Here is a 23,783-nt window from a genome sequence, read left to right as displayed (position 1 = left end):
CACATACACATGTGCAGGTTTCTCATATTGTGTGTGTTAGAGAGAGAAAGTACCATTCCCTGCATTCAGATTATTGGATATCAATTGCCACATTAAAAGTCAAAATTGCATCTTTTGGAGTAGAAAAAAAATAAATCATGTTTTATTGCAACATTAGTTATGATATTTGATTTCCCATAATTCATCACGAATAGCTGAGAGTCTGACGTTGTATAGGGAGGGGATAGAAAGAAAGTGCTAAACATCCAGAGCATAGGAATAAGGCTTAAAATTTACCACAGGTAAATATACCTTATTGTCATCTAAGTTTAGTCGACGAGCTTTAGCGTTTGCATGCCCGTTTCTCACTGGGTAACACGAAACGTGTTATCCTTGCAGGGAGGATAGGTTATGTCAATTTCCGACAGTAAACAGGCTAACGTTACTAGCTATCCCCTTAGCTTAGCTTACGAGCTGTGAGCTAAATCGCTGCTAGCTAGCAAAGCTATCATGTGTAGAGAAATGAGCGATAGTTGGCTTTCGCTAGCGTATAGCTAGCTAGCTAGCTTACGTTCATTTAGCAGGACAACAATTGCTACTGTTTCATTGACTGCGCAATCGATTCAAGAGGTGCGAATAACAATAGACGTATTATTTAAGATGAGGGGGGAAAAGCGTTATGTTTGAAAGATATGTGTAGCAGGCAGCTAGCGACATGCCTCTGGGGCTAGTAACGATGTAACCAGTGTGTACTGTGAAAGCACGTCAGGTTGGTGGTCGAGCGGACTGTCACACATCCTGCTAACGGTGTGCGGTTAACTACTACTACGGTACTGGAACATAAAGTTAGGTATGTGTTACTTCACTGTCAGTCAGACAAGGTAAACTCTACGGTTACTGCGTGTTCATGGGGCCCCTGTGTTTGTAAACCGTGCTGGATTTGCAAACATTAGCTCGCCATGTCGATTATGGTAAAGTTAACTGGTACTGTGATGAGGGTGTGTTATCTTTTTATGCGTTGCTTGTGACGTTCTTTTTTTTGCTCAATTGAAAGCTAGCCCGAGGAGGTTTAAGTCGAGTTTAAATCATTAACGCGTGGAATGTAAACTCGGCTGAGTTTAACCGCCGCTGTCTCGTGACTTCTGTCATTGAAATCAGAAAGCTCGTTGTCTCCTCCAAACAAGGCTAACATGTCCTCTCCACCGCTGGCTTAGGAGCGAGCTTTCCGTGTTATGTTACCCTTTTTTTGCGTGGCACACGGAAGTCGGCTCTTGGAGGAATAGGTGAACACATCTACATCAGCGTTTAGTATTGTCAAAGCCCCTCTCTTGATATAGCACACACATTTAATATTTATGGCGCTGTCTAGCCAGTTGGTAATTGTTCCAGAAGAGGCCTCTTTCTGGGAACATATACGGTTTTATTATAAATGTCCAGGCTGAGCTTTTTCAGATAGTCAGTCAGCAGTCACTCATCTGGTTCACTGCCATTGTAAGACCTGCTGCGATGGTAGGAACTGTCCAGACCTCTCAGATGATTTGGGGCCAGGTTCACTTGCAGGTCCAAGAGTCAAACTAAACATGGACAAACAGCGTTCAGGTTTCACACATCACATATCTGGAACAATCTCCCCTTGAATCGTGATATTGGCTCCAACTCTCTTGACTTAAAAAGTCCAGGTGTGGAGGATTCATTGGATGAAATTTAATAAAATATTTTGTGGGAGTATAATCAACTAAATCCTACTCACTGGCCCTTTTGAAAATGTTTCTGTTCAGCACATCCTTTTATGAAATCCATTTTGGAAATGTGCTTTTAAATCACATCTGTATGTCTTTTAAAAGGGTTAGGATTAAACCTTGTGTAACTCTGTTTTAATGACTTTGTGTCCCTTTAAAAGCTCTTTGAATTCTCAGTTATCAAATGGACGTAACTATGCAACTAAACTTAAATAAATAAATGTGCTCATTTCCCAGGCTGTAACAGTTAACCGTGTCAGTGTGCAGTCCTCCTTGCCAAGGAAGGAGAGGCACCAGGGACCATGAGTGAGAATGGCCCTCATACAGAGGCGCCAATGTACTTTGAGGTGGAAGTGGATCCGTTGGGAAGGGATGACGAAGAAGAAGAAGTCAAGATCCACTTTGACAAAGACGATGACCTGATCCCTGAGCCTTCGTCGTCCTCTGGTCGGGTGTACGACCGCACCACAGTGCTCATTGAGCGGGACCCCATCCGCCTGGATGAGGAGGGTGAAGAGGAGGGTCACTGCGGCGGGGACGAAGATGGGGTCACCTTCCTTACAGAAGAAGAAGGTGATGGAGATGAGGAGGAGGGCTCAATTACATTCATGACTGATGCTGACGGCATGTCACAGGGTTATGTGCACCATACCATTTCTCCAGACCAGATCCAGTTCACAATAAATCCAGGCTCCACCCCAATGCCACGCAACATTGAGGGGGCCACGCTCACCCTGCACTCCGAATGCCCAGAGACGAAGCAGAGAGAGGTAAGCCCAAATAAGTACCGATACCGTTTTACTTTAAATGTTGAGTGTCTACACAGATTCACAATAATTTCAATATGTGATGTAGTAATGTACGGCACAAATGAGCTGTTACATACCAGTTACAACACAGATGGTCAGTAGAATGTGGTTAACAGTTATTGCTGAAGTAACACTTGGTTTTGTTTTGTTGTTGCTCAACCATGGCTTGGTTTAGTTGTTTATTGCTGATTTTATTACTTGGTGTGTTCAAAACCCAAAATAGTTCATTTAATAGGCAATTTATTGATTTATTGTTGTAGATTATTAGTGACATTATTGCTTGGTTTGGTTTGTGGAAACTCATGTCGAATCGTTCCATCTAATTGCCTCACAGAACCGCAGAGTGTTTTAAGTTTTTCTCACAAGCCTAATGTTCTTGCAAAAGATGAGTTGCATAATGTAACTGTATAGAAAGTATTTTTTAACCTGCCTTTTCGTTGATAAAAGACTAAGTTAATACACTGATGTGCTAGATTGTCTGTAATAATGAGCTACCCCAGCAGCTTGACCCTAGTTGCTCATTCGGCTTAGGTACAAGTTACCGCCCCAGTGCACCAAAGAATTCAGCTCATGTCTGTTGGTGTAGACACATTCATTCCACAGTGTTTTCACCCAATACTACACCTTGTCTTTGCCACTTTGCCTCCTATCTGTTTTAATGTGGTAAATTTACCATATTTTGACACCTATCCCAGCCTAATTAGTGGATTTGGACTATAAAACTATATGACAGTTAGTGAATGCTGGTAAAGCAGCCAGTTGTGGCTGAATAAGAAGCAGATTGTTGAAGGACTGCAGGAAACAATGTAGTTCTTGGTCAACAACTCAGTCCTGTGTTTAGCCCCTTGTTACAAATGTCAGATGACTCAATGACAACAGCACATGTAGGTCATTTGACAAATACATAAAAACAAGAAGTTTTAATTATTGATCATTTGCTATAATGAAGAGCTTTGAAAGGATTGTAGTAAATCAGGCCCCTTGAGTTGTACATAATACATTTGATCCATTACAGTTTGTATAGGAGGGGTAGAAGATGCTCTTTAGCATGCTGTTGGAAGTTTACGATCATCTTTATAGACCCAAGCATTATCATGTAGCAGTAGCATCATTAGATGGGTGGAGTGCATGCAGTGTTTTTCCCTGACGTTATTAACACAGAAGCCCCACAGGGGAGCACTTTCTCTCCAGTGTTGTTTTTAATCTTAAATTTTCTGGTGAAAAAGCCATTGTTGCTTTGAACAAAGAAGATCTCACAAGATATTGTGGATGGACTGATCTGTTTGTTGGTTTGTGTCAACACAGTTCTCAGACAAACCTTTTTTGGAAATTTGTAAACACTAAGAAAATAATTTCATTATTTTTTTTTTTTACTTAATAACCCCACCAGCAACACCAAGAAACATTCTTATGAGGGGAAGAATAATGTCACTGAATAATAATTTCAAAGGAAAGTAATAGAAACATTCTGTCTGAGATTTTTTGGTGCCTTTTTTTTTTCATCTGTAAAATTGCACAAATACTATGGCCTTCATCAACAAAATGGTGCAATCCTGTTCTGATGGCTCTGAGTCACAGGAAGAGGACAGTCAATTCCTGGTCACGTACTCTTCCTCATTTTAATGAAAATAATTTGTAGACATGTCTTTGTAAAGGGGCCATCCAAACCAAGAATGAAAATGATAACGATGCGAGCATCCGCACTGATGAAAGATATCGTTCTTTAAACAAATGCGCCAAGCACATGTTGCACTCAGTAGAATCCAACACTCTGTCACAAGAGTAGTCATTTAAGGACAATGTGGTATGTCTCAAGTAAAATAAAGGGCTTATCTTTACACATATTTTACAGCCTAATATGGCACAAGCATTTAATGAGTTGTGCATATGACGCCCTCTAAAATCAGCTTGATTTTTATTGCCTGTTTGTGTTTCCATCATTTGCTGTCATTGTCATTATAGTTCTGATGTGGACTCTGCCATCTACATGAGTTAGAACACCTCTCCAACCCCATCTGTATAATATCACTAAACAAACAAAATTGTGAAATATGGTACAATCTGTGTGTGGAGGTTGGTCTGTGTAACTGCTGAACACGGAGCAGTGTATTTGTTTAAGCTGTTTGCATTGCTAGATTGTCTTTCTCAGCGTCATTGGGCCTGCATTTTTGGTTGGCTATGTTACTTTTATCCGTATTGTTGTCTTTGTCAATGTCATTGTTGCGTCGTTATGACTTGATTTGCTGTGACATTGTTAAGATGATTTGCCACAGGCACGGAATGAATTTCCAAGAGGACAGTACACTAAGCCATATGCGATACTTCCCTCAGTGGAACTGCCCACTTTGGGAAAAGGCAGAACATCTAACAAAATGCAGCTCCAAACAAACTAGAAAAGCATGAGGAGAGTAGAGAGGACACACAAGTGGGTATTTCCTGTTTACAACAAAAAGAGAATTGCAGCCTCTCGAGCAACAGGTGTCTAATTCTAATGATGAGCCATGTCATGCACTTGATATTACTGTAATATTATATTATTATTATTATTATTATTATTATTATTATTATTATTATATATTACAGTGATATTACTGTAAATACTCTCACGCAACCATTTGATTTGTAATGAAATGGTCTTTTTCACAGTACGTGTGAGAGCCCAAAGCCTACTGTTCTGTCTCACAATGAATGAACTGATGGTGGAGAAGAGTCACGATGGTGTGGGAGATAAATACAGTACCGAGCTACAAGCTTTAGCAGGCTTCCCACAGTGGCTCTGCCTGGATGTTTGCTTAACAAATGACTTCTCCCACTTCCTTGAAATGGAAATGGAATGGGCGTTGATTAACCATCACTCACATTGGTGTGTAAAGTAAGCTTTATATAATTCTGTGTGTGTGTGTGTGTGTGTGTGTGTGTGTGTGTGTGTGTGTGTGTGTGTGTGTGTGTATATATATATATATATATATATATATATATATATATATATATATAAACGGCTAAGGTTTTGTCCTTCTCACATTAGGATTTAAGTAATTGTGTCGTTAGGTGAAGAATTGAGATTGTTACAACATAGTTTAAACTGATATGTGAGCTATTTTCCAAACAAAGGCATCACTTGATGCACCATAAGAAATTAAGAAGCATTAGCACTAAAGTGACTTGGTATTTGTATTTTATTTTTAATAAAATATTTCAAATGTTATTTCAGTCTTCTTGCTTTCATGTAAATTGTGCTGCAGTTTCTTCTAAACTCATGCAAAATAAGTGTTCGGATGTAAATTGCCTTCGAGAAAATGAAGATTTAATAAATATAAATTAGAGGTCTGATAATTATTTTTTGTATAATTCTAGCTACTCAGCAGTAGTAAACTATCTGATCTTATATCACCAGGGCTAAACATGCAGTCTTTTATCTTGAGAGTCATGCTTGTGGGAAATTCTGTGGTGAAATCCCAGAAAAGGATCAGTTTAGGACAGGAAGCTACAGGAAAAATGTTAGCTGAGACAGGGGATTCACTTGTCTAGGTGGTCAACCAAGAGCTTCCTCCTGCTGAATTTATGTTCAGTACAGCATAGCATTTTTTGAAGAGGAGAATGGACTGCTTTTATCCACCGTGCCCCAGGGCTTTTGTGTGAGGAGAGAGCAGGCGACTGCCACACTGCAGTGGAGATTGGTGCTGTGAAACGGAATTGGATGGGATATATTGCATGGGGGGTTAGTCATCATCACTGTCTTTTGTGCACACCCGCTTCATGTGCTGATGGCTGGCTGAGTCATTGAGTTCAAGTCCCATCTGAAAGGTCATACTGATTCAGACTGTCACTCCATAGTATTGCAAAGCTGCTTATAACTGAGATGAATTAACAAATTACTTTCTTGCTGGCCTCTTGAAATACAGGGTAAAGACTTTTAATTGATATTTAAGAGGGGTGATTTTTGCTTTTTGCCTTTGCTTCAGAATAATTTCATTCTGTGGAGATGCGGTCAGGCGCTGATTTTCCCCTCTTCTTCGTCTGTTAGGTGAAGCGCTACCAGTGCATGTTTGAAGGTTGCACAAGGACGTACAGCACGGCAGGAAACCTGCGGACACACCAGAAGACTCACCGGGGCGAGTACACCTTTGTTTGCAATCAACAAGGCTGTGGAAAGGCCTTCCTCACATCTTACAGCCTCAAGATCCATGTACGCGTTCACACGAAGGAGAAGCCGTTCGAGTGTGATGTGCAAGGTTGTGAGAAGGCCTTCAATACGTTATACAGGTAATCCCTCACATAGCTTTGTTGTATTGTGTTTTTTTTTCTCCTTATGGTGATGGAAATTCAACTCTAATTTCTAAATTAAAGAAATATGTATGTGGTTTGAGATGTGAAAATAGACTGAATCAGTGCAAAAACACTCAAAGTAAAACCGTAGAAACACGTCATGAAAGAAACAATACCAAGAAAAGCTGAATGTTGTCACATCAGGGTGCTTTGTCCTGTATGTTCTCCCTCCCTAATTGCTGGCTTTCCAGTTATCCATTATTCTCCCTAAATGAAAATAGCCTCCTCTAATCCACACACTTGCACACAATGATGGAACTTAACACCACAAAGGATTTTTTAAATCCTTTATTTTTCACCTCACTTTGCAATTTTCAGCCCCGTGAGATTGAGATTGATAGTGCAGATGAGTGGAATAACCACAAAACTACATGTTTCACTTTTTGATTTTTATCAGGACCGATCACAGTTTTAGGCTATTTTAACCATTGCCAGACAAGTTCTTTGTCCATAGCATTTCTCACCATTTAGAAATGTTCCTTTGATCTGAAGTAGTCCACATCCGAGCCCTTTGGTCTGTTTCGGTTCAGTTGCTGTGACAACAGGTCCGGGGCTTGGTAAAGCTGTGCCCCTGCCATCAACTTCCTGTCAGAGGTTGTTACTCAGGGTAGCCAACCAATGCCACACATGGTTAGATTTTCCTTTCCGTTAAATTGCCTTCCACCTCCCATCTCCCAAACCACCCAGATTCTACCACAAAACCCTCTGTTCAGCTGTTGACCCTGTCTGGCTAAATTCTGTTGTCACTTGAATGAGGATGTTTTCCAGATGCTTTTTAGTCGTTACTACGATTACTGCAACAGGAATCACCACATGCCATTTAATGCCACTGTGCTTTTGTTTGTTTCTCGCTGCATGCGGTTTAATGAAACACTCCTGATTGTCCCTGCAGACTGAAAGCACACCAGAGACTTCACACAGGCAAGACATTCAATTGTGAATCAGAGGGATGCACAAAGTACTTTACCACACTCAGCGACCTGAGGAAGCACATTCGCACACACACTGGGGAGAAGCCATTCCGGTGAGCATTTCCATTATCACACCACCAGTTTTAATCCACCTCTAGTAGAAGATAAAAGAACTGTGATACTGATACATATTCACATACAGCTCTTTCAGTCCTTTTTGATGTTTGATTGTTTACAGAAATACATTTTTAGGGTTCAAATTAAAACATTGTTACTCATACTGTCTTTCACTTTGTTTTGAGAGCTGCATTTTGGTTAGACAAAGGACCAAAATAGTGGTGAGATGCATTGCTCGGCACATGAGTCTGCCATCTGCTGATCATAATATAATGTTGGTTGTATGTATACAATGAGTCGAGGGTGTTCGCTTTATACATTTTTGTTGATGTTTTTACCTGTTTTGTTTTTTTTGGTAACCTTCAGGTGCGACCACGATGGCTGTGGCAAAGCCTTTGCAGCAAGTCATCACCTAAAAACGCATGTACGGACGCATACAGGTACATATTAAATGTTTTATGTAGCCCTGATTTGTAAAGCAAAGCTTGATAAAGGACATCCTTATTTTTCAGCTATGCCTAATTTGCATGTGCATTGTTACCAGTGCCTCCCACACAAAGTTCATTTGAATAGTCTCACTAAATAGATTTTACTGCAGCCTACTACATTATGTGGTGGTGTATTTACTATGCTCCTGTCAAAAGAAATATAGTAAAAGGAGCAGTAAATATAAAGGCTACGTCCATGTATATGTGCATTGATTAGACAGAAAAACCTGATAATAGTTGGCTGTACTCCTGGAAGTGGTGGCTTAGAAGCCACATTTATTGAATTAGCCTGTCAAGTAATTATTTTGCCAATCACTGACTACCCATCCCATTGTTCCCATCCTACTGTTGTAGGGCAGTATTTATTTATTAATTTCTCTTTAGTTATTTGCAAATGACATGACACAACAATGTGGTTTGTGGGAGAGCCCTTAGATTATTGAATTATATTATCAAAAATGTTTTATTTGCTATTCTTTTCTTTTCTTTTCTTTTACAATTTGTGTTAATATCCATGTTTTTGTGTCTATGGACCTTCTTGAAATTGGGATGATTATTCTCAAGGTTTTTCTCAAGTGCCAGCTCCTGAACAGATAACCAGCTACTTACTCATATCAGTGTGGTTTCTAATATGTGGTTCCTTATCTGTGGTTTTCAGTTGGGTGTCTCTCCCAAACTGTAGATTGAAATTATGTTGTTGAACAACAGACCAGCTGTTTTTGATGCTTTTAATGCGTCCAATAAAACTTCCCTTTGGATGAAAACAAAAGTGAAACTGAAAAAGCTGCTGAAAGTACATAAAGTTAGATTAGCAACTGTTATATTTGCTGACATTTAAAGATTATTCTGTGAACTTCAGCTCTCTAATCTCAGCTTCTGTGTCTGCTCGTTTTATAGGGGAGAAGCCATTCAACTGTCCCAGTGACGGCTGCGAGAAGACGTTTAGCAGCCAGTACAGTCTGAAGAGTCACATCCGAGGCCATGACAAAGGACAGGCCTTCAGCGTCACCCTCACCCATCCTCCCTCTGAAGTGAGTCACGGCGCAGCAACTTCTCAGTGTGTCGGACACTTTGTCGCTCGCTGTCTGCACAGTTGCCACGTTCTCAATGTACAGCCTCTGAGCAACATGACACCACAGTCCTCATGTTATTCGCTTAATTAAAAACTTGTGGATGTACAGTGTTGGGGGGGATGTTGAATTGATTAACTCTCACATTTTCAGACAATTCTTGCATCATGCTCTCACACATGTACCATGGCATGTCTTAATACTAGTTGGGAGGCACTCTAGAGCGCATGCTCCTTTCAAGTAAATGCGTAATCTTCACATTAACATACACTAGATGTCACTTTATTTTCTAATTTCACTCCCTGTCTTGTTTGCATGACTCAGCACTTGATCCCATACCAGTGGCAAGTATAATTAGGCCATGTTCATCTGTTAATTACAGGATGCAAATCACTCGCTGTGCCTCAGTGACTTGAGCCTCATCTCTACAGACTCAGAGCTGCGAGAGAACATCCATAATGTAAGTCTGGCCTTTTTCTTCAGCTTTGTCAAGCAGACTTTGGATTGACGATGTTGAGGAGCTGTCAAGATAGTCAGTAAAGATGTCAGTTAACCAGCAGCTATGTTGACACCCTAAGTTAAACAGTCACTGTATTACGAATGTAAGAAGTAAAAGGAGTTGTAATGCTGTGAGGTCAAATTTATTAAGTTTTATTTTTATTACAGGCTCAAAATTTGGACCTCAACAATGTGACCCCGGTGAAAATCTTTGAGCTCATGTTCCAGAGTCCTGAAAATAGTGTCAGCCAAGATGACGCGCATCTCCACGGTCAGTACATTTCAAAACCTGTCAGCTTAGATTGTATCACATGTTCTTGTTCACTGATGGGAGTCTTTTTTTCTCCTTCCTCAGAGAGCCTTGCTGAACGATTCAGCCTAGAGACCTCTAACCGACCAGGAGTGACAGATGCCTCAGCTATCATCTCTTTCTCTATCAATCCTACCTCCTCATCTTCCTGTTCCCACTTGACTGCAGTCATGGAGGCTCCTACCCAGCTCAGTCAGAGCTCTTCCTGTCAGACCACCACCCCTGCCTCTGTCACTGCTACTGTAAGCTCCACTCAGCCTCCCCCTTTCGTGCAACTAACCCAGCCTCAGCAGATCTCTGATGTGCCTGCTCAGGCTTCTGTCCAAGCTCCAAACCACGTCACCCCACAGCACTATGTTGCACTGCCACCTACATTCCTGCAGCCAGATAGTGCCACCCAGACCACTCCTCTACCACCTCCACCTCCAGTGGCTCCAGTACTGACCACCACAGCACCAGGCACTGCTGCTGTGCCTGTTGTTGCAGCCACCACAGTAGATGCTCCAGCAGCTGTGGCCCAACCTGTGCCTTTGGCCAACAACCCTGTCCCAAACTCTGGCCCTGCTTTGCCTCCCACGCCTGCCACCATCACCATAGCACCCACCCAGAACCTGCTGCAGCCCAGCCTGGTCATGTCTGACCAGAACCTCCAGTGGATCCTCAGCAGTGCTGCCAACAGCCAACAGAACCCAGAGCAAGCAGTGAGTAATGTTGTCACACAGTGTTTGCACTGACTTGATTTTGTTATAGTCTTGACTTGTGTCTTGACGTGATTTGTTCGACATGTAAAAACAGATTCATACATGCATGCAATTAAGGATTTTTGTGCCTTTTCTAACATTGTGATTATCAAAAAAACAAGTAATTATCAAAAAACTCAAATTTAACAAATTAATGTCAAGGAGAACAGTGTGGATGGGGCTTTTTGCACTTTCTTCAGCACTGACTCTGAAAAATTAACAGTGTTGACACTTTTAATACAGTGTGTTGTATTATGCAACATTATCCCTTCATGACAATTGGGCACCACTTAACTTCATCATATAAACCTGAACTGTGGTGTTTTAATATTTGCTCACAGGCACATCAAGGAGGTCCTAAAGTGGAAAAAGTTTTCTTCACTACAGCCATACCAGTGGGAGCAAACGCTGGTAAGTTAATGAGTAGTGAATTATTATATTTCTTTATGTTGCAGTGATTGGTCAAAAGCCTGTAATGACATCATACATTTGTTTTGACATCCAGCACAGTACTTAGCTTTGATAGGATTAATTAAATAGTTAGATTGATGTCCAGAGAGCACCACTTTGGTACTGTCGCAACTACAGTTTATTATACAAAGTCAGTTCCAAGATGCTGACACTCAATTAATTTACAGTGCTTGAACAGATGAAACCGTGTTTCATTATCATATTTTAATAATAAAACTGACAAGTAACAACACAGGAGCTGTATCATTCTAAACATTCAGGAACTTTAAGTGTTGTTGGACAGTCTCACATTACAAGTGATGGAGTTGGATTGTTCATTTGAGTTTTAAAATGTCAAAGTAATGAAGACAAATCATTAATTTGATCCCAAGCATCATCTTTCAGTGTTGGACCAACAGTTAAAAACACAAAAAATATTGACTTTACGATGGAATGAAAAACAGAGGAAAGCAGCAAATCTTCCTGTTTGACTGAGGAAGTCACACAAAGTTTTTTGCTGGATGCACTTAAATGCTTAATCAATTAGCTAAATTGTCTAGCTAATTGATTATCCTCTTCAAAAAAGTTGTGCCTGAGAATCTCTGATGGCAGTTCCCGTAAAAATTCTAAGATGTTGTGAAGGAACACAAGAAAGAAAGATTTTAAAGGAGGAAGAATATAATCTTTCCATCATATTCTCTACTTATATTTTGATTAGCTGATGAGAGGTCTATCAGTACATGTGGCTTTAGCACTTCTTAGTCAGCTTCTCCAAAGCACTTCGTTACTTCTACCCTTGCATTCAGCATACTTTAACTTTTTCATCTTGAGCATTTTGATTCTCTTTCATATGCTTTGCAGGACATTTCAAAAGCAAATGATAAACGACTGCTATGAACTTCACCACTTTGTTTTGCCCTTTTTTTCAGTCAATATTTTGCATTTCTGTTTTCAGGCAACTCGGTCCAACAGATTGGCCTCAGCCTGCCCGTCATCATCATCAAACAGGAGGAATCCTGCCAGTGCCAGTGTGCCTGCAGGGACTCTGCTAAAGACAAGAGTTCAAAGAGTGCCTCCTCCATTGTTTCAGCCCCAGCACAGCCGCAACCATCAGAGCCCCCTCCTCCTCCACCACCATCGCAGCCCCCAGATCCTCCACACCATCCAGGCACCTCGTCTCCTTCATGCCTCCCTGAGTCTTCCTCCAAGGTGGGTGAGGTGAGCCCGGAGGCCCCCTCTTCCTCCTCCTCCTCCTCCTCCTCCTCCTCTTCCGCCTCTGCCTCTTCTTCTTCTTCTTCCTCCTCCTCAGCTCAGACTTTCTCCAGGATAGTGAGCGGCACTGCCCCCACCCCTCCCTCATCTGACGGGTTAGCCAATATGGATGTCTCGGACTTCCTCGCCCTGCAGAGCCCTGAGACAGCTGCCAACATTGAGGCTCTGCTGCTGGTCGCTGATGACTTCAACATGGCCACTGATGGCAATTCTTAGAAGACCTGCCTTCCGAGTCTGGCGCCGTGTGTTTGTCTGTTGCACCCACTCATCCACAGGCATCAATTCCACCCACATCTCGAGTCATTCTGCACAGCGACGCCTCTTCTTTCTCCCTATATAGTGTGCGCATCGAACCCCCTGTACCTGCAGTGCATTCTGTCACCAACTATGAATAATTCTTCTGTTGAGTTCATTGCAGTAGTTTTTAAATACAAGACTAGTTTGCTTATTGAGATTTATCAATTTTGATGCAGAGAAAAGACAGTAGATCGTTTTGTTCTAATCAAACTGTAAATAATGACCCTCGATATCCAGTCTGAATTGATTGAATGAAACAAATGAGTGTTGTCCAAGCACTGATAACTTAAGAGTAGGAAAACAAAACTTGTCTGTATATCCTTGTACTGTACTACAGGTCCTAACAAATGCTTAAAGCTGGTATGCAACTGGCCAGAATGCACTGTATATTAGAGGAGTCTGCTTTAATTGTATCAAGCATCGCTCCCAGCTAGAATTGGACATTGTTGGCCACGTAGCCCCTCGTAAGACTGTCATACAATATGAAGCGCTTTCCTCTGTACTTTTATTTCCTAGAAAGACTAGTGTAGTCCTTGAAATGTGATGATTCTTTTTCTACAGTTATTTAGCAATTGAGAAAAAAAGAACCTGTGACCAGATCTGCCTGTTATGTTAAGTGAAATTAAGTCAATTCATCATTAAGTTGCCTATAACTTAAAGTAATTTAAAATTGTACATGTTAATTTATTCTAATGCTTGATTCTTGCGTTTTACTGGTAATATTATCTTCAAGATAACAGAGAAATCTATTAATTTATTCCAATCACTTGTATTTGTAAGATGAGCTGTTTATGTTACTGAATTGTCTTTTTATTTTCCTTTTTTTTTTTTTTTTTTTTTTTAAAGAACGTAATGGGTATTGCTAAAAGCACGTTTGAGAAACGAGGCACCTGTATTAGACTGCACAGTGATGAAGCAAACTATCGTCTAGGATCTGCTTGTTTGCAAAGAAAATTGTCCACATTTTAACAGTATAGAACTACCCTCAACATCCCATGTTTTATAGGGTTGTGACCCTCTCAGGGATGCATCAAGTCATAACTGATCCTGGTTCCCCTTAATTTGTTACTCAGACATACAGTTTTCTCACCACAGGCCCCACTCTTGCAGTAGCCCTACGTTTTGCTGCACTCTTCCCTGTTTATTGCACACTGACTTGTAAAGTGAGTAATCTGACAGCTAGTTAGCTGAGGTGCAGCACCACTACAGACTTTTTGTATACAACTGCTGTAAAGTAGCATTTAAAAGATAGTGTCCTGGCGACAGTGTAAATACATTTTAGTGTAAACATCTTTGAGAAAACTTGTAGATTATTCTAGAATTTGTATTTTTGTATAGACTTTTGAATTACTAACTCTCAGAGTTTGGAGCTAATATATCCTTGCATTCCCCCCTCCCATCCAGTCACATTTATGCAGAAGAGTTTTTTTGCCGTGTTTTAGTTGAATAGTTCTGCTAGCAGCTGGGCTTTTGTACAGTCTCCCATAGTAACAAAATATATGTAACACATAGCCTCCTCCTCAGAGTATAATTTAACAGTATTGTTTCAGATGGGACACAATGCAATGATGCTAGAGCGACGGGATTAAGCCCTGTATACTAGAGTGTAGAGCTACTTGGCCTTACAACGTAACTGTTCTATGAGCCTCCTTGCCTTGACAGTCTCTGCTTCAGACTTGCCATTGACATGCCAACACACTCATCGTCATTGAGTCTCAGGCACTCACTTCACTTCCAGCAGCAGATCACGATAGGCAGAAGCATAAAGACAAGAAGCGTGTGGTTTTTCTCAGAATCTGTACCTTTTTCCAGCTTTCTCTTTGGAGATTCAATAATGGATATGCAGCATTGCTAAAGAAATATAATCAGCTTCAGATGCAGGTGATGTGATTTGACATCTTTAGGTTTAGGTGGTTTAGGTGGTCAGAATCTGTACCTTTTTCCAGCTTTCTCTTTGGAGATTCAATAATGGATATGCAGCATTGCTAAAGAAATATAATCAGCTTCAGATGCAGGTGATGTGATTAGACATCTTTAGGTTTAGGTGGTTTAGGTGGTCAGAATTTGTACCTTTTTCCAGCTTTCTCTTTGGAGATTCAATAATGGATATGCAGCATTGCTAAAGAAATATAATCAGCTTCAGATGCAGGTGATGTGATTTGACATCTTTAGGTTTAGGTGGTCAGAATCTGTACCTTTTTCCAGCTTTCTCTTTGGAGATTCAGCAATGGATATGCAGCATTGCTAAAGAAATATAATCAGCTTCAGATGCAGGTGATGTGATTTGACATCTTTAGGTTTAGGTGGTTTAGGTGGTCAGAATCTGTACCTTTTTCCAGCTTTCTCTTTGGAGATTCAATAATGGATATGCAGCATTGCTAAAGAAATATAATCAGCTTCAGATGCAGGTGATGTGATTTGACATTTTTAGGTTTAGGTGGTTCCAATCAAAACCAAACTTACATGCATGTGACCGATCATGCCTGGCTTTATTTTCTCTGCTGTAATTCAGTAGTGGAGCTTTCCTTCGATTCGCAGGTGCCAAGAAGGCAGTGAGATAGGGTTGTGAACAGCTCCAGTCGCACATTGTCCTCGACCATTCCACATATGCAGTATTAGATACCAGGAGTGTCTCTACTTCGCTCCACTGGACTGCAAAATCGTAAAAGAATTTACTCACCATTTCCCTGTTAAGGCATCGGGTAAAATTACTGCCAAGAGTCAAGCTCATACCATCAAGATGTATTCATGCCATTGAACACAACTATGCAATTTAAGTGTGGCATTCGCGAGTATAAAACAGTGATTCCAAGACGAAAAGATTATTTATTCCTCCCGCCATTCATAAATGATATTCTGCTACCAAATATGCAGCGGCAACAGTTGCCTTTACAAATGCATACATGTTAAGCATGCTCGCTGAACTCAAGTATATTGCATTTCATGTTCCACATTTGGGGTGGTGTGACTGGACTTTGTAGTGTCCATTCGAGTATTGTTTCCCATGAATGTTGCACCACAGGTTTACTTTTTACATGCTGTTTAAAAACCAACTGGATTTGTTTGAAGAAGTACTTAGTGAATGAATGATTCTGTTTTAAGAATTGTTTTTTTGGTCAAAATGTGTGCAGCTTTTTTTCCCCTTTTGTTTTTATTTTTGATGTTTTTCATTTTTGGGCTCACTCCATTTATGTAATCATCTCAGCCTTTTACATATATGAATTTGACATGTGGACAGTCTGTTGGCTCACCTTCACCACTGAAAAATCGACTTGCAGCTGCAGATATTTGTTTTAACCAGTAAAGCAGAGATTTTCTTTTCCTTTTTGTTATCTGGACTTGTGGCCCGGGTTTGTCTGTCTGAAGTTTACCAGAAATGGTAAGCGTCAGTAAATCATTGATGGTGACATTTGTTTGGAAGCACATTGTTTGATCACAAATGTAAAAACCAGAGTATTTTTTGGAAATGGATAATTTTCCAAATGGGCAATATTTCAAAGACAAGAGGAAACTTTATGCTTCCAAAGGAATGTCTTGACACCCAAAGAGTGAGGAATTGTTGAGGGTTTGTATTTTTTAAAGAATGTATAATGTGAAAATGTTTGCTTATGCTTGTTTCATATAAAAGTATTATGATAAATAACTTTCTGAATTGAGAGCAATATGATACTAATAAAACCTTATCCTTGTCACTGAAATGTTTCTTCTGCTTTATGAAGTCTTTTTATAGTTCAAGTTGACAGCTGATATTAAAAATTTATTTGAAATCAAATAAAACATTAACACAACAAAGAAAATAAGGTTCTGCTTCTTGTCACTTCTGCTGCAGTAAGGTCACATCCTGGAGAGATTTCCTCTGTGGTGAAGAACCAAGAGTAATTTGAAAAAAAATAAAATCTGCAGTCAATCATAAAAAGGTTTGAGGAGAGAAAGGAGAGCTCACCACGAGAAGATCACTTAGATCCTTCAAGTCGTTCAGGACCATGTTGCACAGGGTGATCTTCTCAGACAGAGTCACCATTCTGTCCTCAACATCCTCCAGTTGCTGAGGATGACATAAAATGTTGGCTAATGTCTATTTGTTTGACAAAAGTTCAGGTTTCAGGTTGTGTCTGACCTGTGTGACCTGTGAAACACTCTTATCAGTCTGCAGGGTCATCTTGTCCTCTGTCTGATCTGTAACTGTTTCACAAACATACTTTTAGAAACACATTGATAATGTCACAGCTAAGATAAAAAGATGCATGTTTTATTACCTGTGTCAGAGGCCATGACCGCAGACATCTTATTTGTCCTGTAGCCTCTGATGTCCCACATTATGTGTGCCTTCTATGTTTTTAAGGAGGGGCTCACAGGTGATTTACATTTACCAATTAATGAGTGAGGAGGAAGGCAGACAGGGTAAATAAATCACAAATATATGTCAGTCGCACAATGTGTAAAGGGGAAGGCCAAAAGATGAAAGACAAAAAAAATGTATATATTATTTGAAATTAAATTAAAAAACACAACATATTGCACACTTAAGGAGCAAACCTCAGACTAGGCGGTTTATTCATTTTGATCGCAAAACTGCACGAAACCAAACTTAAACAACAGAAATGTGTCAAGGACTCAAGGCTGACAGATTTTCTGAAAAAAGGAAAAAAGAAAACATTTTTTAAACAATGGGGTAAGCAAAGAGTTATCTTATATGATTTAAATAGGCTGTATCGAGAGTTTAATAAGGTTGACTGAGTAATAGATTGTTGAAAACTTATATTTATTTTATTTCTATTCACAGATCATCAAAAATATTTAAATGTAATTGTTAAAAAACAAAAACAAACTATAGTCTTCAGAAATGTTGCTTTAAATGCTTCTTTAGACATAAAATAAAAAAGATCATTGTGCAGCCACCAAAGTGCAATTTTATTAAAATGATTTATTTTTCATCTTAATTTTTTTTTGCATCAATGGAGTAATGAAAAAACAAACATCATATAGTCATGTCCAAACAGTTTTGTATTTAAATCTTAAAACATTTTTATCTGAAAAAGTGTTTCTTCTTCATTATGACACTCAAAGTAAACAGCAGTGGAACTGTACATGCAAACAAAGTATAAATAAACAATGGAAGATAATTAGAAATAGTATTCAAAATAAAAATAGTAGAACAGAAATTGAATGAAAAATAAAAAATAAAACATTACATTACATCACAACAGTAAGAAAAAACAAACATATATAAAGTGATTTAAAACATTGAACTGTGGGTGAAGTCTCACAGTCTTTTGGAGCGTTTTTAGATGCTGCTGGCCCTTTAAGAAAGTCGGCGTCATTGTTTGGGGGCGTAACCCGGAAGACGTGTTATTTCATCGGGCAGGCGGCGACAACATGCTCTCCCCGGCTGTAAACTGACACATCCACGGCTTTAGATGTGATTTTATGACGTCCGTCTGTAGCATCGCTGTAGGATTAGTGAAGTCCAGAGCAGCTCACGGTTCAGCCGCAGCTCGACGCCTCGGAGCAGACATGTGTAAAGAGCTGAAGACCAAAGTGCTGCGTTTGCTGCCGCCGACCTCCAATGGGCCGTCCGTCCACCAGGAGAGCCTCACAGGTTAGTCTGGCAGCTGCACGTGGGTCACAGATGAAAATACCCCAGTGACTTTGATTGGTTTTTGGCTTTTAATGAGTTACGATTTGCATTAGACCTTGCCAGTGTGTTGCATCAGATTCCTGTTTTTCCTGTCATGTCTGATGGACCGGCCCACACCCTGCAGAACTTCACACACTCCAATGATGTTGGACAGTAACATAAAGCGTTAAGGCCCAAGAGACAGAGGTTTACAGTAGATTAGAACAGCTGAGGGGCTTTGGTAGTCTATGTTTGTCAGGGTCACTGAATAAACTGGACAATAATGTTTTACTTGTAATGTTCAAAGGTGTGTGTGTATACACATATTTATTTTTCCCATAACTGAATAAACAAGCTGTTCTCATTGAAAAAATAAGGTTCCCTGAAAGGTGGCAGAGTCCGCCACATATAAACAAAGTGAAACAGTATGAAACTGTGTTGTCCTTTAAAGGTGCGCGATGTAGTAAGAAAGACGGACCTAATAGGAGAACATCCTGTTTTACTTTGTTTATATGTGGCGGACTCTGCCATCTTTCTAGCCTCAAACAGTGTTCTGGTGACTAACAGCTTGTTTATTCACTAACGGTGACAATTTTGTATTATTACCTCATTAATATTGTAAATATTAAAATTCTGCATCAACTCTTCTCCAAAACTACATAATGCTCCTTTAAAAAAAGAAATATCTCTTTTTTCTTTGACTGATTAAACAAACTGTTCTCTGAGGAAAATGAGGTCCCCAGAACACTGTTTGAAGCTAGAAAGGTGGCAGGGTCCGAAACGCATACACACACACACACACACACACACACACACACACATATACACATATATATATATATATATATATATATATATATATATATATATATATATATATATATATATATATATACATATAGTGAAACTGTGTTGTCCTTTAGAGTCAGTTTATTTATTCAGTTGTGAAAACAAAGAGTTTGTTTATTTAGTTTGTTTAGGCATAACAACAAAAACAATTACAGTTTCAGAAAAAAGTGTCTTCCCCACAATTACATAGTGCAGCTTTATTTCAAAAAGGAATATAAGCAAAGCTATGTTTATAAAATGAATGTAAAATACTCGATTCCTTTCAAAGTGTTACCTTCTATAAATGTACGGACAGATGACAGCAGACGTGCTCGTGCATTGGAAGTGAAATGACCTGATGAACTGTGGCTCGTTATGAAGAGTGGCTCCTTACAGAGCGATACATCACTAATGAGTCTATGTGTAAGCATTATTTTAATGCAGCTACTTCGAGCATACCGTCGGGTTGCAGGAACAATCGATATTTATCATATTTATCACCCCACTTTACTCGTGTTCTGCATGCAAATCCTTCAACTGCGAGGTGACGGGTAGGTGACCCACAGCCAGGCGATAAGTGTCGCTGAGGAGGGGGTGTGTTGCAGAAGATGATGATGATGCATGAAGTAGCACAGCTAGTGTTTTAGTATCCAAGTGATCAGTAGAAAACAATTTAAGACCAGGTTTATGTTGTTGACCACAGGATATCCTGTCAGTGGTCACTCTAGAGGGAAGTGAGATAGTTTTTTTTTTTTTTTTTTAAATCCTATTTATACCTGGGAAGTGATTTTGATGTCTTCCTCACTTTTAAGCTGCTGCTGTGTCGTACCTGGTGAAAAAGGCTATTTGTGGATAGGAATACACAAAAATTACTGAAGAAATTTCTATGAAACTTGGATGCTTGGATAAAAGTCAGTCCGGTATGATTGTTACTTTCCTTAAATTTGTGTGGGAAGCCTCTTGTTTGCCTCGCTATTTGCTGTGTGTGAAGCCTCACCTGCAGAAATCTGTCCGACCTGCCTCACTGGATCACAGTATTATCAGCCCTGTCATTCATTTGGGGAGAAAAATCAGTTGTTAATCTACTCTCTGTATTGCATTCTGTCATTTCCTGGCGGCGTGTCTTCATCATGTAGATACAGGATGTTGGGTCTGGCCCTAAAGCGAGGTGACGTAATGACCCCCCCCCCTTCTTTTTTTCCAGCTCCTTCCGTTACGCTCCAAGATGTCTCAATCATACACTTCCCATGATGCCACTCAGTAGCTGTTCAACACACAAATCAGCGGAGTGCCATTTATGGTTCTAGATCAATGCTGGTTTCTCTTTCTGCCTCAAAAAATCCATTTACAACCTGCAACTTCACCTGTTCTTCACCTGTGTTCTTTAACCCCTTGATATTTGGTTTATCATGTGCGCTTTGTGGTCAATGGCTCCTCATCGACCGCTCCGTGTCGTCTCTTGACCTGCAGATGCGGAAATCCTGAGTTGCACGGTGAAGGCTCTGAAGGAGGGCCACGTGGTCGCCGTGCCCACAGACACCATCTACGGCCTGGCGTGTCTCGCCCAGAGCTCCGAGGCCATCGGCAAAACCTACGACATCAAAGGACGGAACGCACAGAAGCCGCTGGCCATCTGTGTGGGAGAAATCCAGGATATCTATAAGTAAGTGCTGCTGCGGGTACAGAACAAGAGGACAGATTTCAATCCTGACCCACAGTGAACATCATGTACTGATGATTTAGAACCTAATATTTGTACTTGAGTAAATGTTCTCGGATGCATCCCACCCTTGCAGATGATATTAGTCATACACAGAAGAGTCACATACAGAGAGAAGACATCTTCACACCACCGAGACACACTTTACATTTTTAAGTGACAGGAACACCTGCTGTCACAGAAATGAGCAGCAATCCTTAATGAATTTGGTTAGGTAGTTATATTTTAGCTGAGGGGATTTTGTAAGCAAGTCACAAATTAACGCAGACGACCAAATGTCTACATCCCGGACGAAACACAGAAAGTAACAGACTGAAAATGTCAAATGTTAAAAACGACGGCTCAACATGATCTTGTCTCCAGGTACTGTAAGGTGCCGGTGAAGGAGGCGCTGTTGGGTGACCTGCTGCCCGGTCCCGTCACTCTTGTGTTCGAAAGATCCGAAGTGCTGAACACAGATCTCAACCCCTTCACTTCAGTAAGTCCACCCTCCAGAAAATAAAAACGTGCATCAGTGTTTTTCAACGGATGTCAATCACGTTCGGTTTTACACGTCTCTGTGCCGCCCAGCTCGTAGGCGTACGCATCCCAGACCACGCCTTCATGAGACGCCTCTGCCAGATGTGCGGGGAGCCGCTCGCACTCACCAGCGCCAACATCAGCTCGCACACCAGCACCGTGGCCGCACACGTGAGTGGTTCGTTACTCATTTTCAGGCCGTTTTTTTCCCCAGCAGATTTCTTTGTTTTCTGTCTTTTGTCAGTCAAGTTTACGAGATTTTTTATTTTTTTTTAAATCTTTGATGATGCTGTGTTTTTCATCTGAAGGAGTTTGAGGAGCTCTGGCCCAAACTTGCGGTGGTGGTGGACGGCGGACCGATAGGGGGCAAGAGCCGCCTCGGATCGACAGTGGTCGACCTGTCAGTGCTCGGCAAATACCGCATCATCAGACCCGGCTGGTGAGTTTGTGCCGTTGCTTAAACCCAGTTAGGTTTGACATACCAGAGTTACATGTGCCTTAGTTTTCTCTGTAAATTAAATCATATCTTCAAATAATATCCAAAATTATGTAAAGGAATGCTAAAATGTGAAGGTTATTTAAACACTGTTTCAGTGACCTTTATCATGTTTTATGTGTTATGTGCTAATGGTCACATTATACCGCCATGCAACAAAATAGCCCCACACAAAAATATATTTTTCTGGACAAAAAAAAACAACCTTTTTTTGTGAAACCGCGTGGGGAAAATGTTCAGTTTTTTTTCCATCTGTGAAATTTCATGAACCCCTAAAAAGATTTGGTGATACAAAATGTGATATCATGATACTGATTGCGGACAAATAATCGCCACGGACAATGTTTGCTTACGCTAAAGACGACATGTAGCATCATTCAAATCCCTCGGCTCGCCAGTTTCACCTGCATTAAACCCAAAGTGTTGCCAAACTGGTGAGATGGCGTTCTTCTTCCTAAAGACTTCAACCCTTATGTTAAAGCACGCATGCCTACATCAGGGTCAGTTATTCTCAGCCTCATTCCCACCTTGTCCAGAAATCGACTCCATGCTGCCTCTACTGCAACTAGAGCTCAGTGTGAATTTTCCTTTTCAAAATAAAAGCCAGAAGATGCCTTAACAGCTGTTTGATTTGAGATATTTTTAGGGGAAATATTTCTGCAAAGATCGCAGACGGACTTCGCACTAATTTGATCATTTCCTGTTAAGTATGTTACTGAATATGTAAAAACTGATCATAGAAATTAAAGGTATTTTTGCATTATAACATGCTTACACATCCCCACTAATGGAGATTCTTTAAGTTAAACTAGAAACGACTTCTGTTTTTCAGCGCCCTTTCTTCTACGGTTGATGTGCTGGAGAACAAATACGGACTGTCAGAGGACTCGGGGGAGCAGTGACCCTTGAACCCTCCACACTCCACAACACATGCTGAGACGCACAAACCAGCTTTGACCCGGGGGCTTCCTCAGAAAAGATGAATCCTCTCCGTGCTCTCGTGGAAGAATTCCTCTATCCCGGGAAAGATTTCAACTCGGGAACATCGAGCGCTAAACCCTTGATATTTTTCTGATGACTTCTTATTTTAATTTCCATATTTTCTGCCTTACTGTGTGTCTACAATACTTATTTATTCAGAAATATAGATCAAGATGAGCTATAGAAAACGGGATTTTTTTCTTTTGGTATAAAAATAAAATCTTTTTGAGTTTTTATTTGTCAGAAATTGCATTGACTGTACTTCAAATATTTTTTATTAAAATATGGATTAAATCCCCTGTATATTTTATCTGCATGTCCGTCAAACAGTGAAACCTTTGCACTAAATTGGTCACAGTTAAAATAACACTGTTTCATGTTGTAGGTTAAACTAAAGTATATTTACAAGATGGAAATTAACATTGTAATAATAACATTGTAAATTCTCATCATTTTATTGATGAATTGTACAACCTTGGCACGACGACATTAAAAGATTTCTGTATCATCATCTTATTAATGCATACTGAGCTATTTGAGATATACTCCTGTCTTTATTTTTAGGTGCCAGGCTTTCGCTCATAATTGATTCTCAATGGAGTGTGAAATCAAGAGT

The 23,783-nt window shown here is 40.2% G+C and overlaps 2 protein-coding genes across 5 annotated transcripts; both read left to right on the top strand.

Moving 5' to 3' along the window:
- The first annotated feature begins 178 nt into the window (after positions 1–178).
- mtf1 (metal-regulatory transcription factor 1) lies at positions 179–16,704 on the top strand. 4 transcript variants are annotated; one of them, XM_037073017.1, is made up of 12 exons: positions 179–281; positions 1,956–2,291; positions 2,382–2,488; positions 6,552–6,790; positions 7,746–7,877; positions 8,248–8,321; positions 9,267–9,400; positions 9,822–9,899; positions 10,106–10,208; positions 10,293–10,948; positions 11,329–11,398; positions 12,393–16,704. In XM_037073017.1, the coding sequence occupies exons 2-12, from the start codon at positions 2,021–2,023 to the stop codon at positions 12,923–12,925; spliced, it is 2,397 nt and encodes a 798-aa protein (XP_036928912.1). In that variant the 5' UTR covers positions 179–281; positions 1,956–2,020; the 3' UTR covers positions 12,926–16,704. The 4 variants fall into 4 exon arrangements, with proteins under 4 accessions (XP_036928912.1, XP_036928909.1, XP_036928910.1 ...); XM_037073014.1 differs by having other exon boundaries at positions 1,956–2,488; XM_037073015.1 differs by lacking the exon at positions 179–281 and adding an exon at positions 430–829 and having other exon boundaries at positions 1,956–2,488.
- Positions 16,705–18,320: 1,616 nt separating this feature from the next.
- yrdc (yrdC N(6)-threonylcarbamoyltransferase domain containing) lies at positions 18,321–23,678 on the top strand. Its single transcript, XM_037073033.1, has 6 exons — positions 18,321–18,605; positions 20,922–21,114; positions 21,535–21,649; positions 21,742–21,861; positions 21,999–22,129; positions 23,019–23,678. The coding sequence occupies exons 1-6, from the start codon at positions 18,434–18,436 to the stop codon at positions 23,086–23,088; spliced, it is 801 nt and encodes a 266-aa protein (XP_036928928.1). The 5' UTR covers positions 18,321–18,433; the 3' UTR covers positions 23,089–23,678.
- The last annotated feature ends 105 nt before the right edge of the window (positions 23,679–23,783 follow it).

The sequence above is a fragment of the Acanthopagrus latus genome, chromosome 17 (assembly GCF_904848185.1).
Source record: "Acanthopagrus latus isolate v.2019 chromosome 17, fAcaLat1.1, whole genome shotgun sequence".
Lineage (NCBI taxonomy): Eukaryota > Metazoa > Chordata > Actinopteri > Spariformes > Sparidae > Acanthopagrus > Acanthopagrus latus.
The sequence above is the reverse complement of the archived record's forward strand: the minus strand, read 5'-3'. Positions and strand labels throughout refer to the sequence as shown.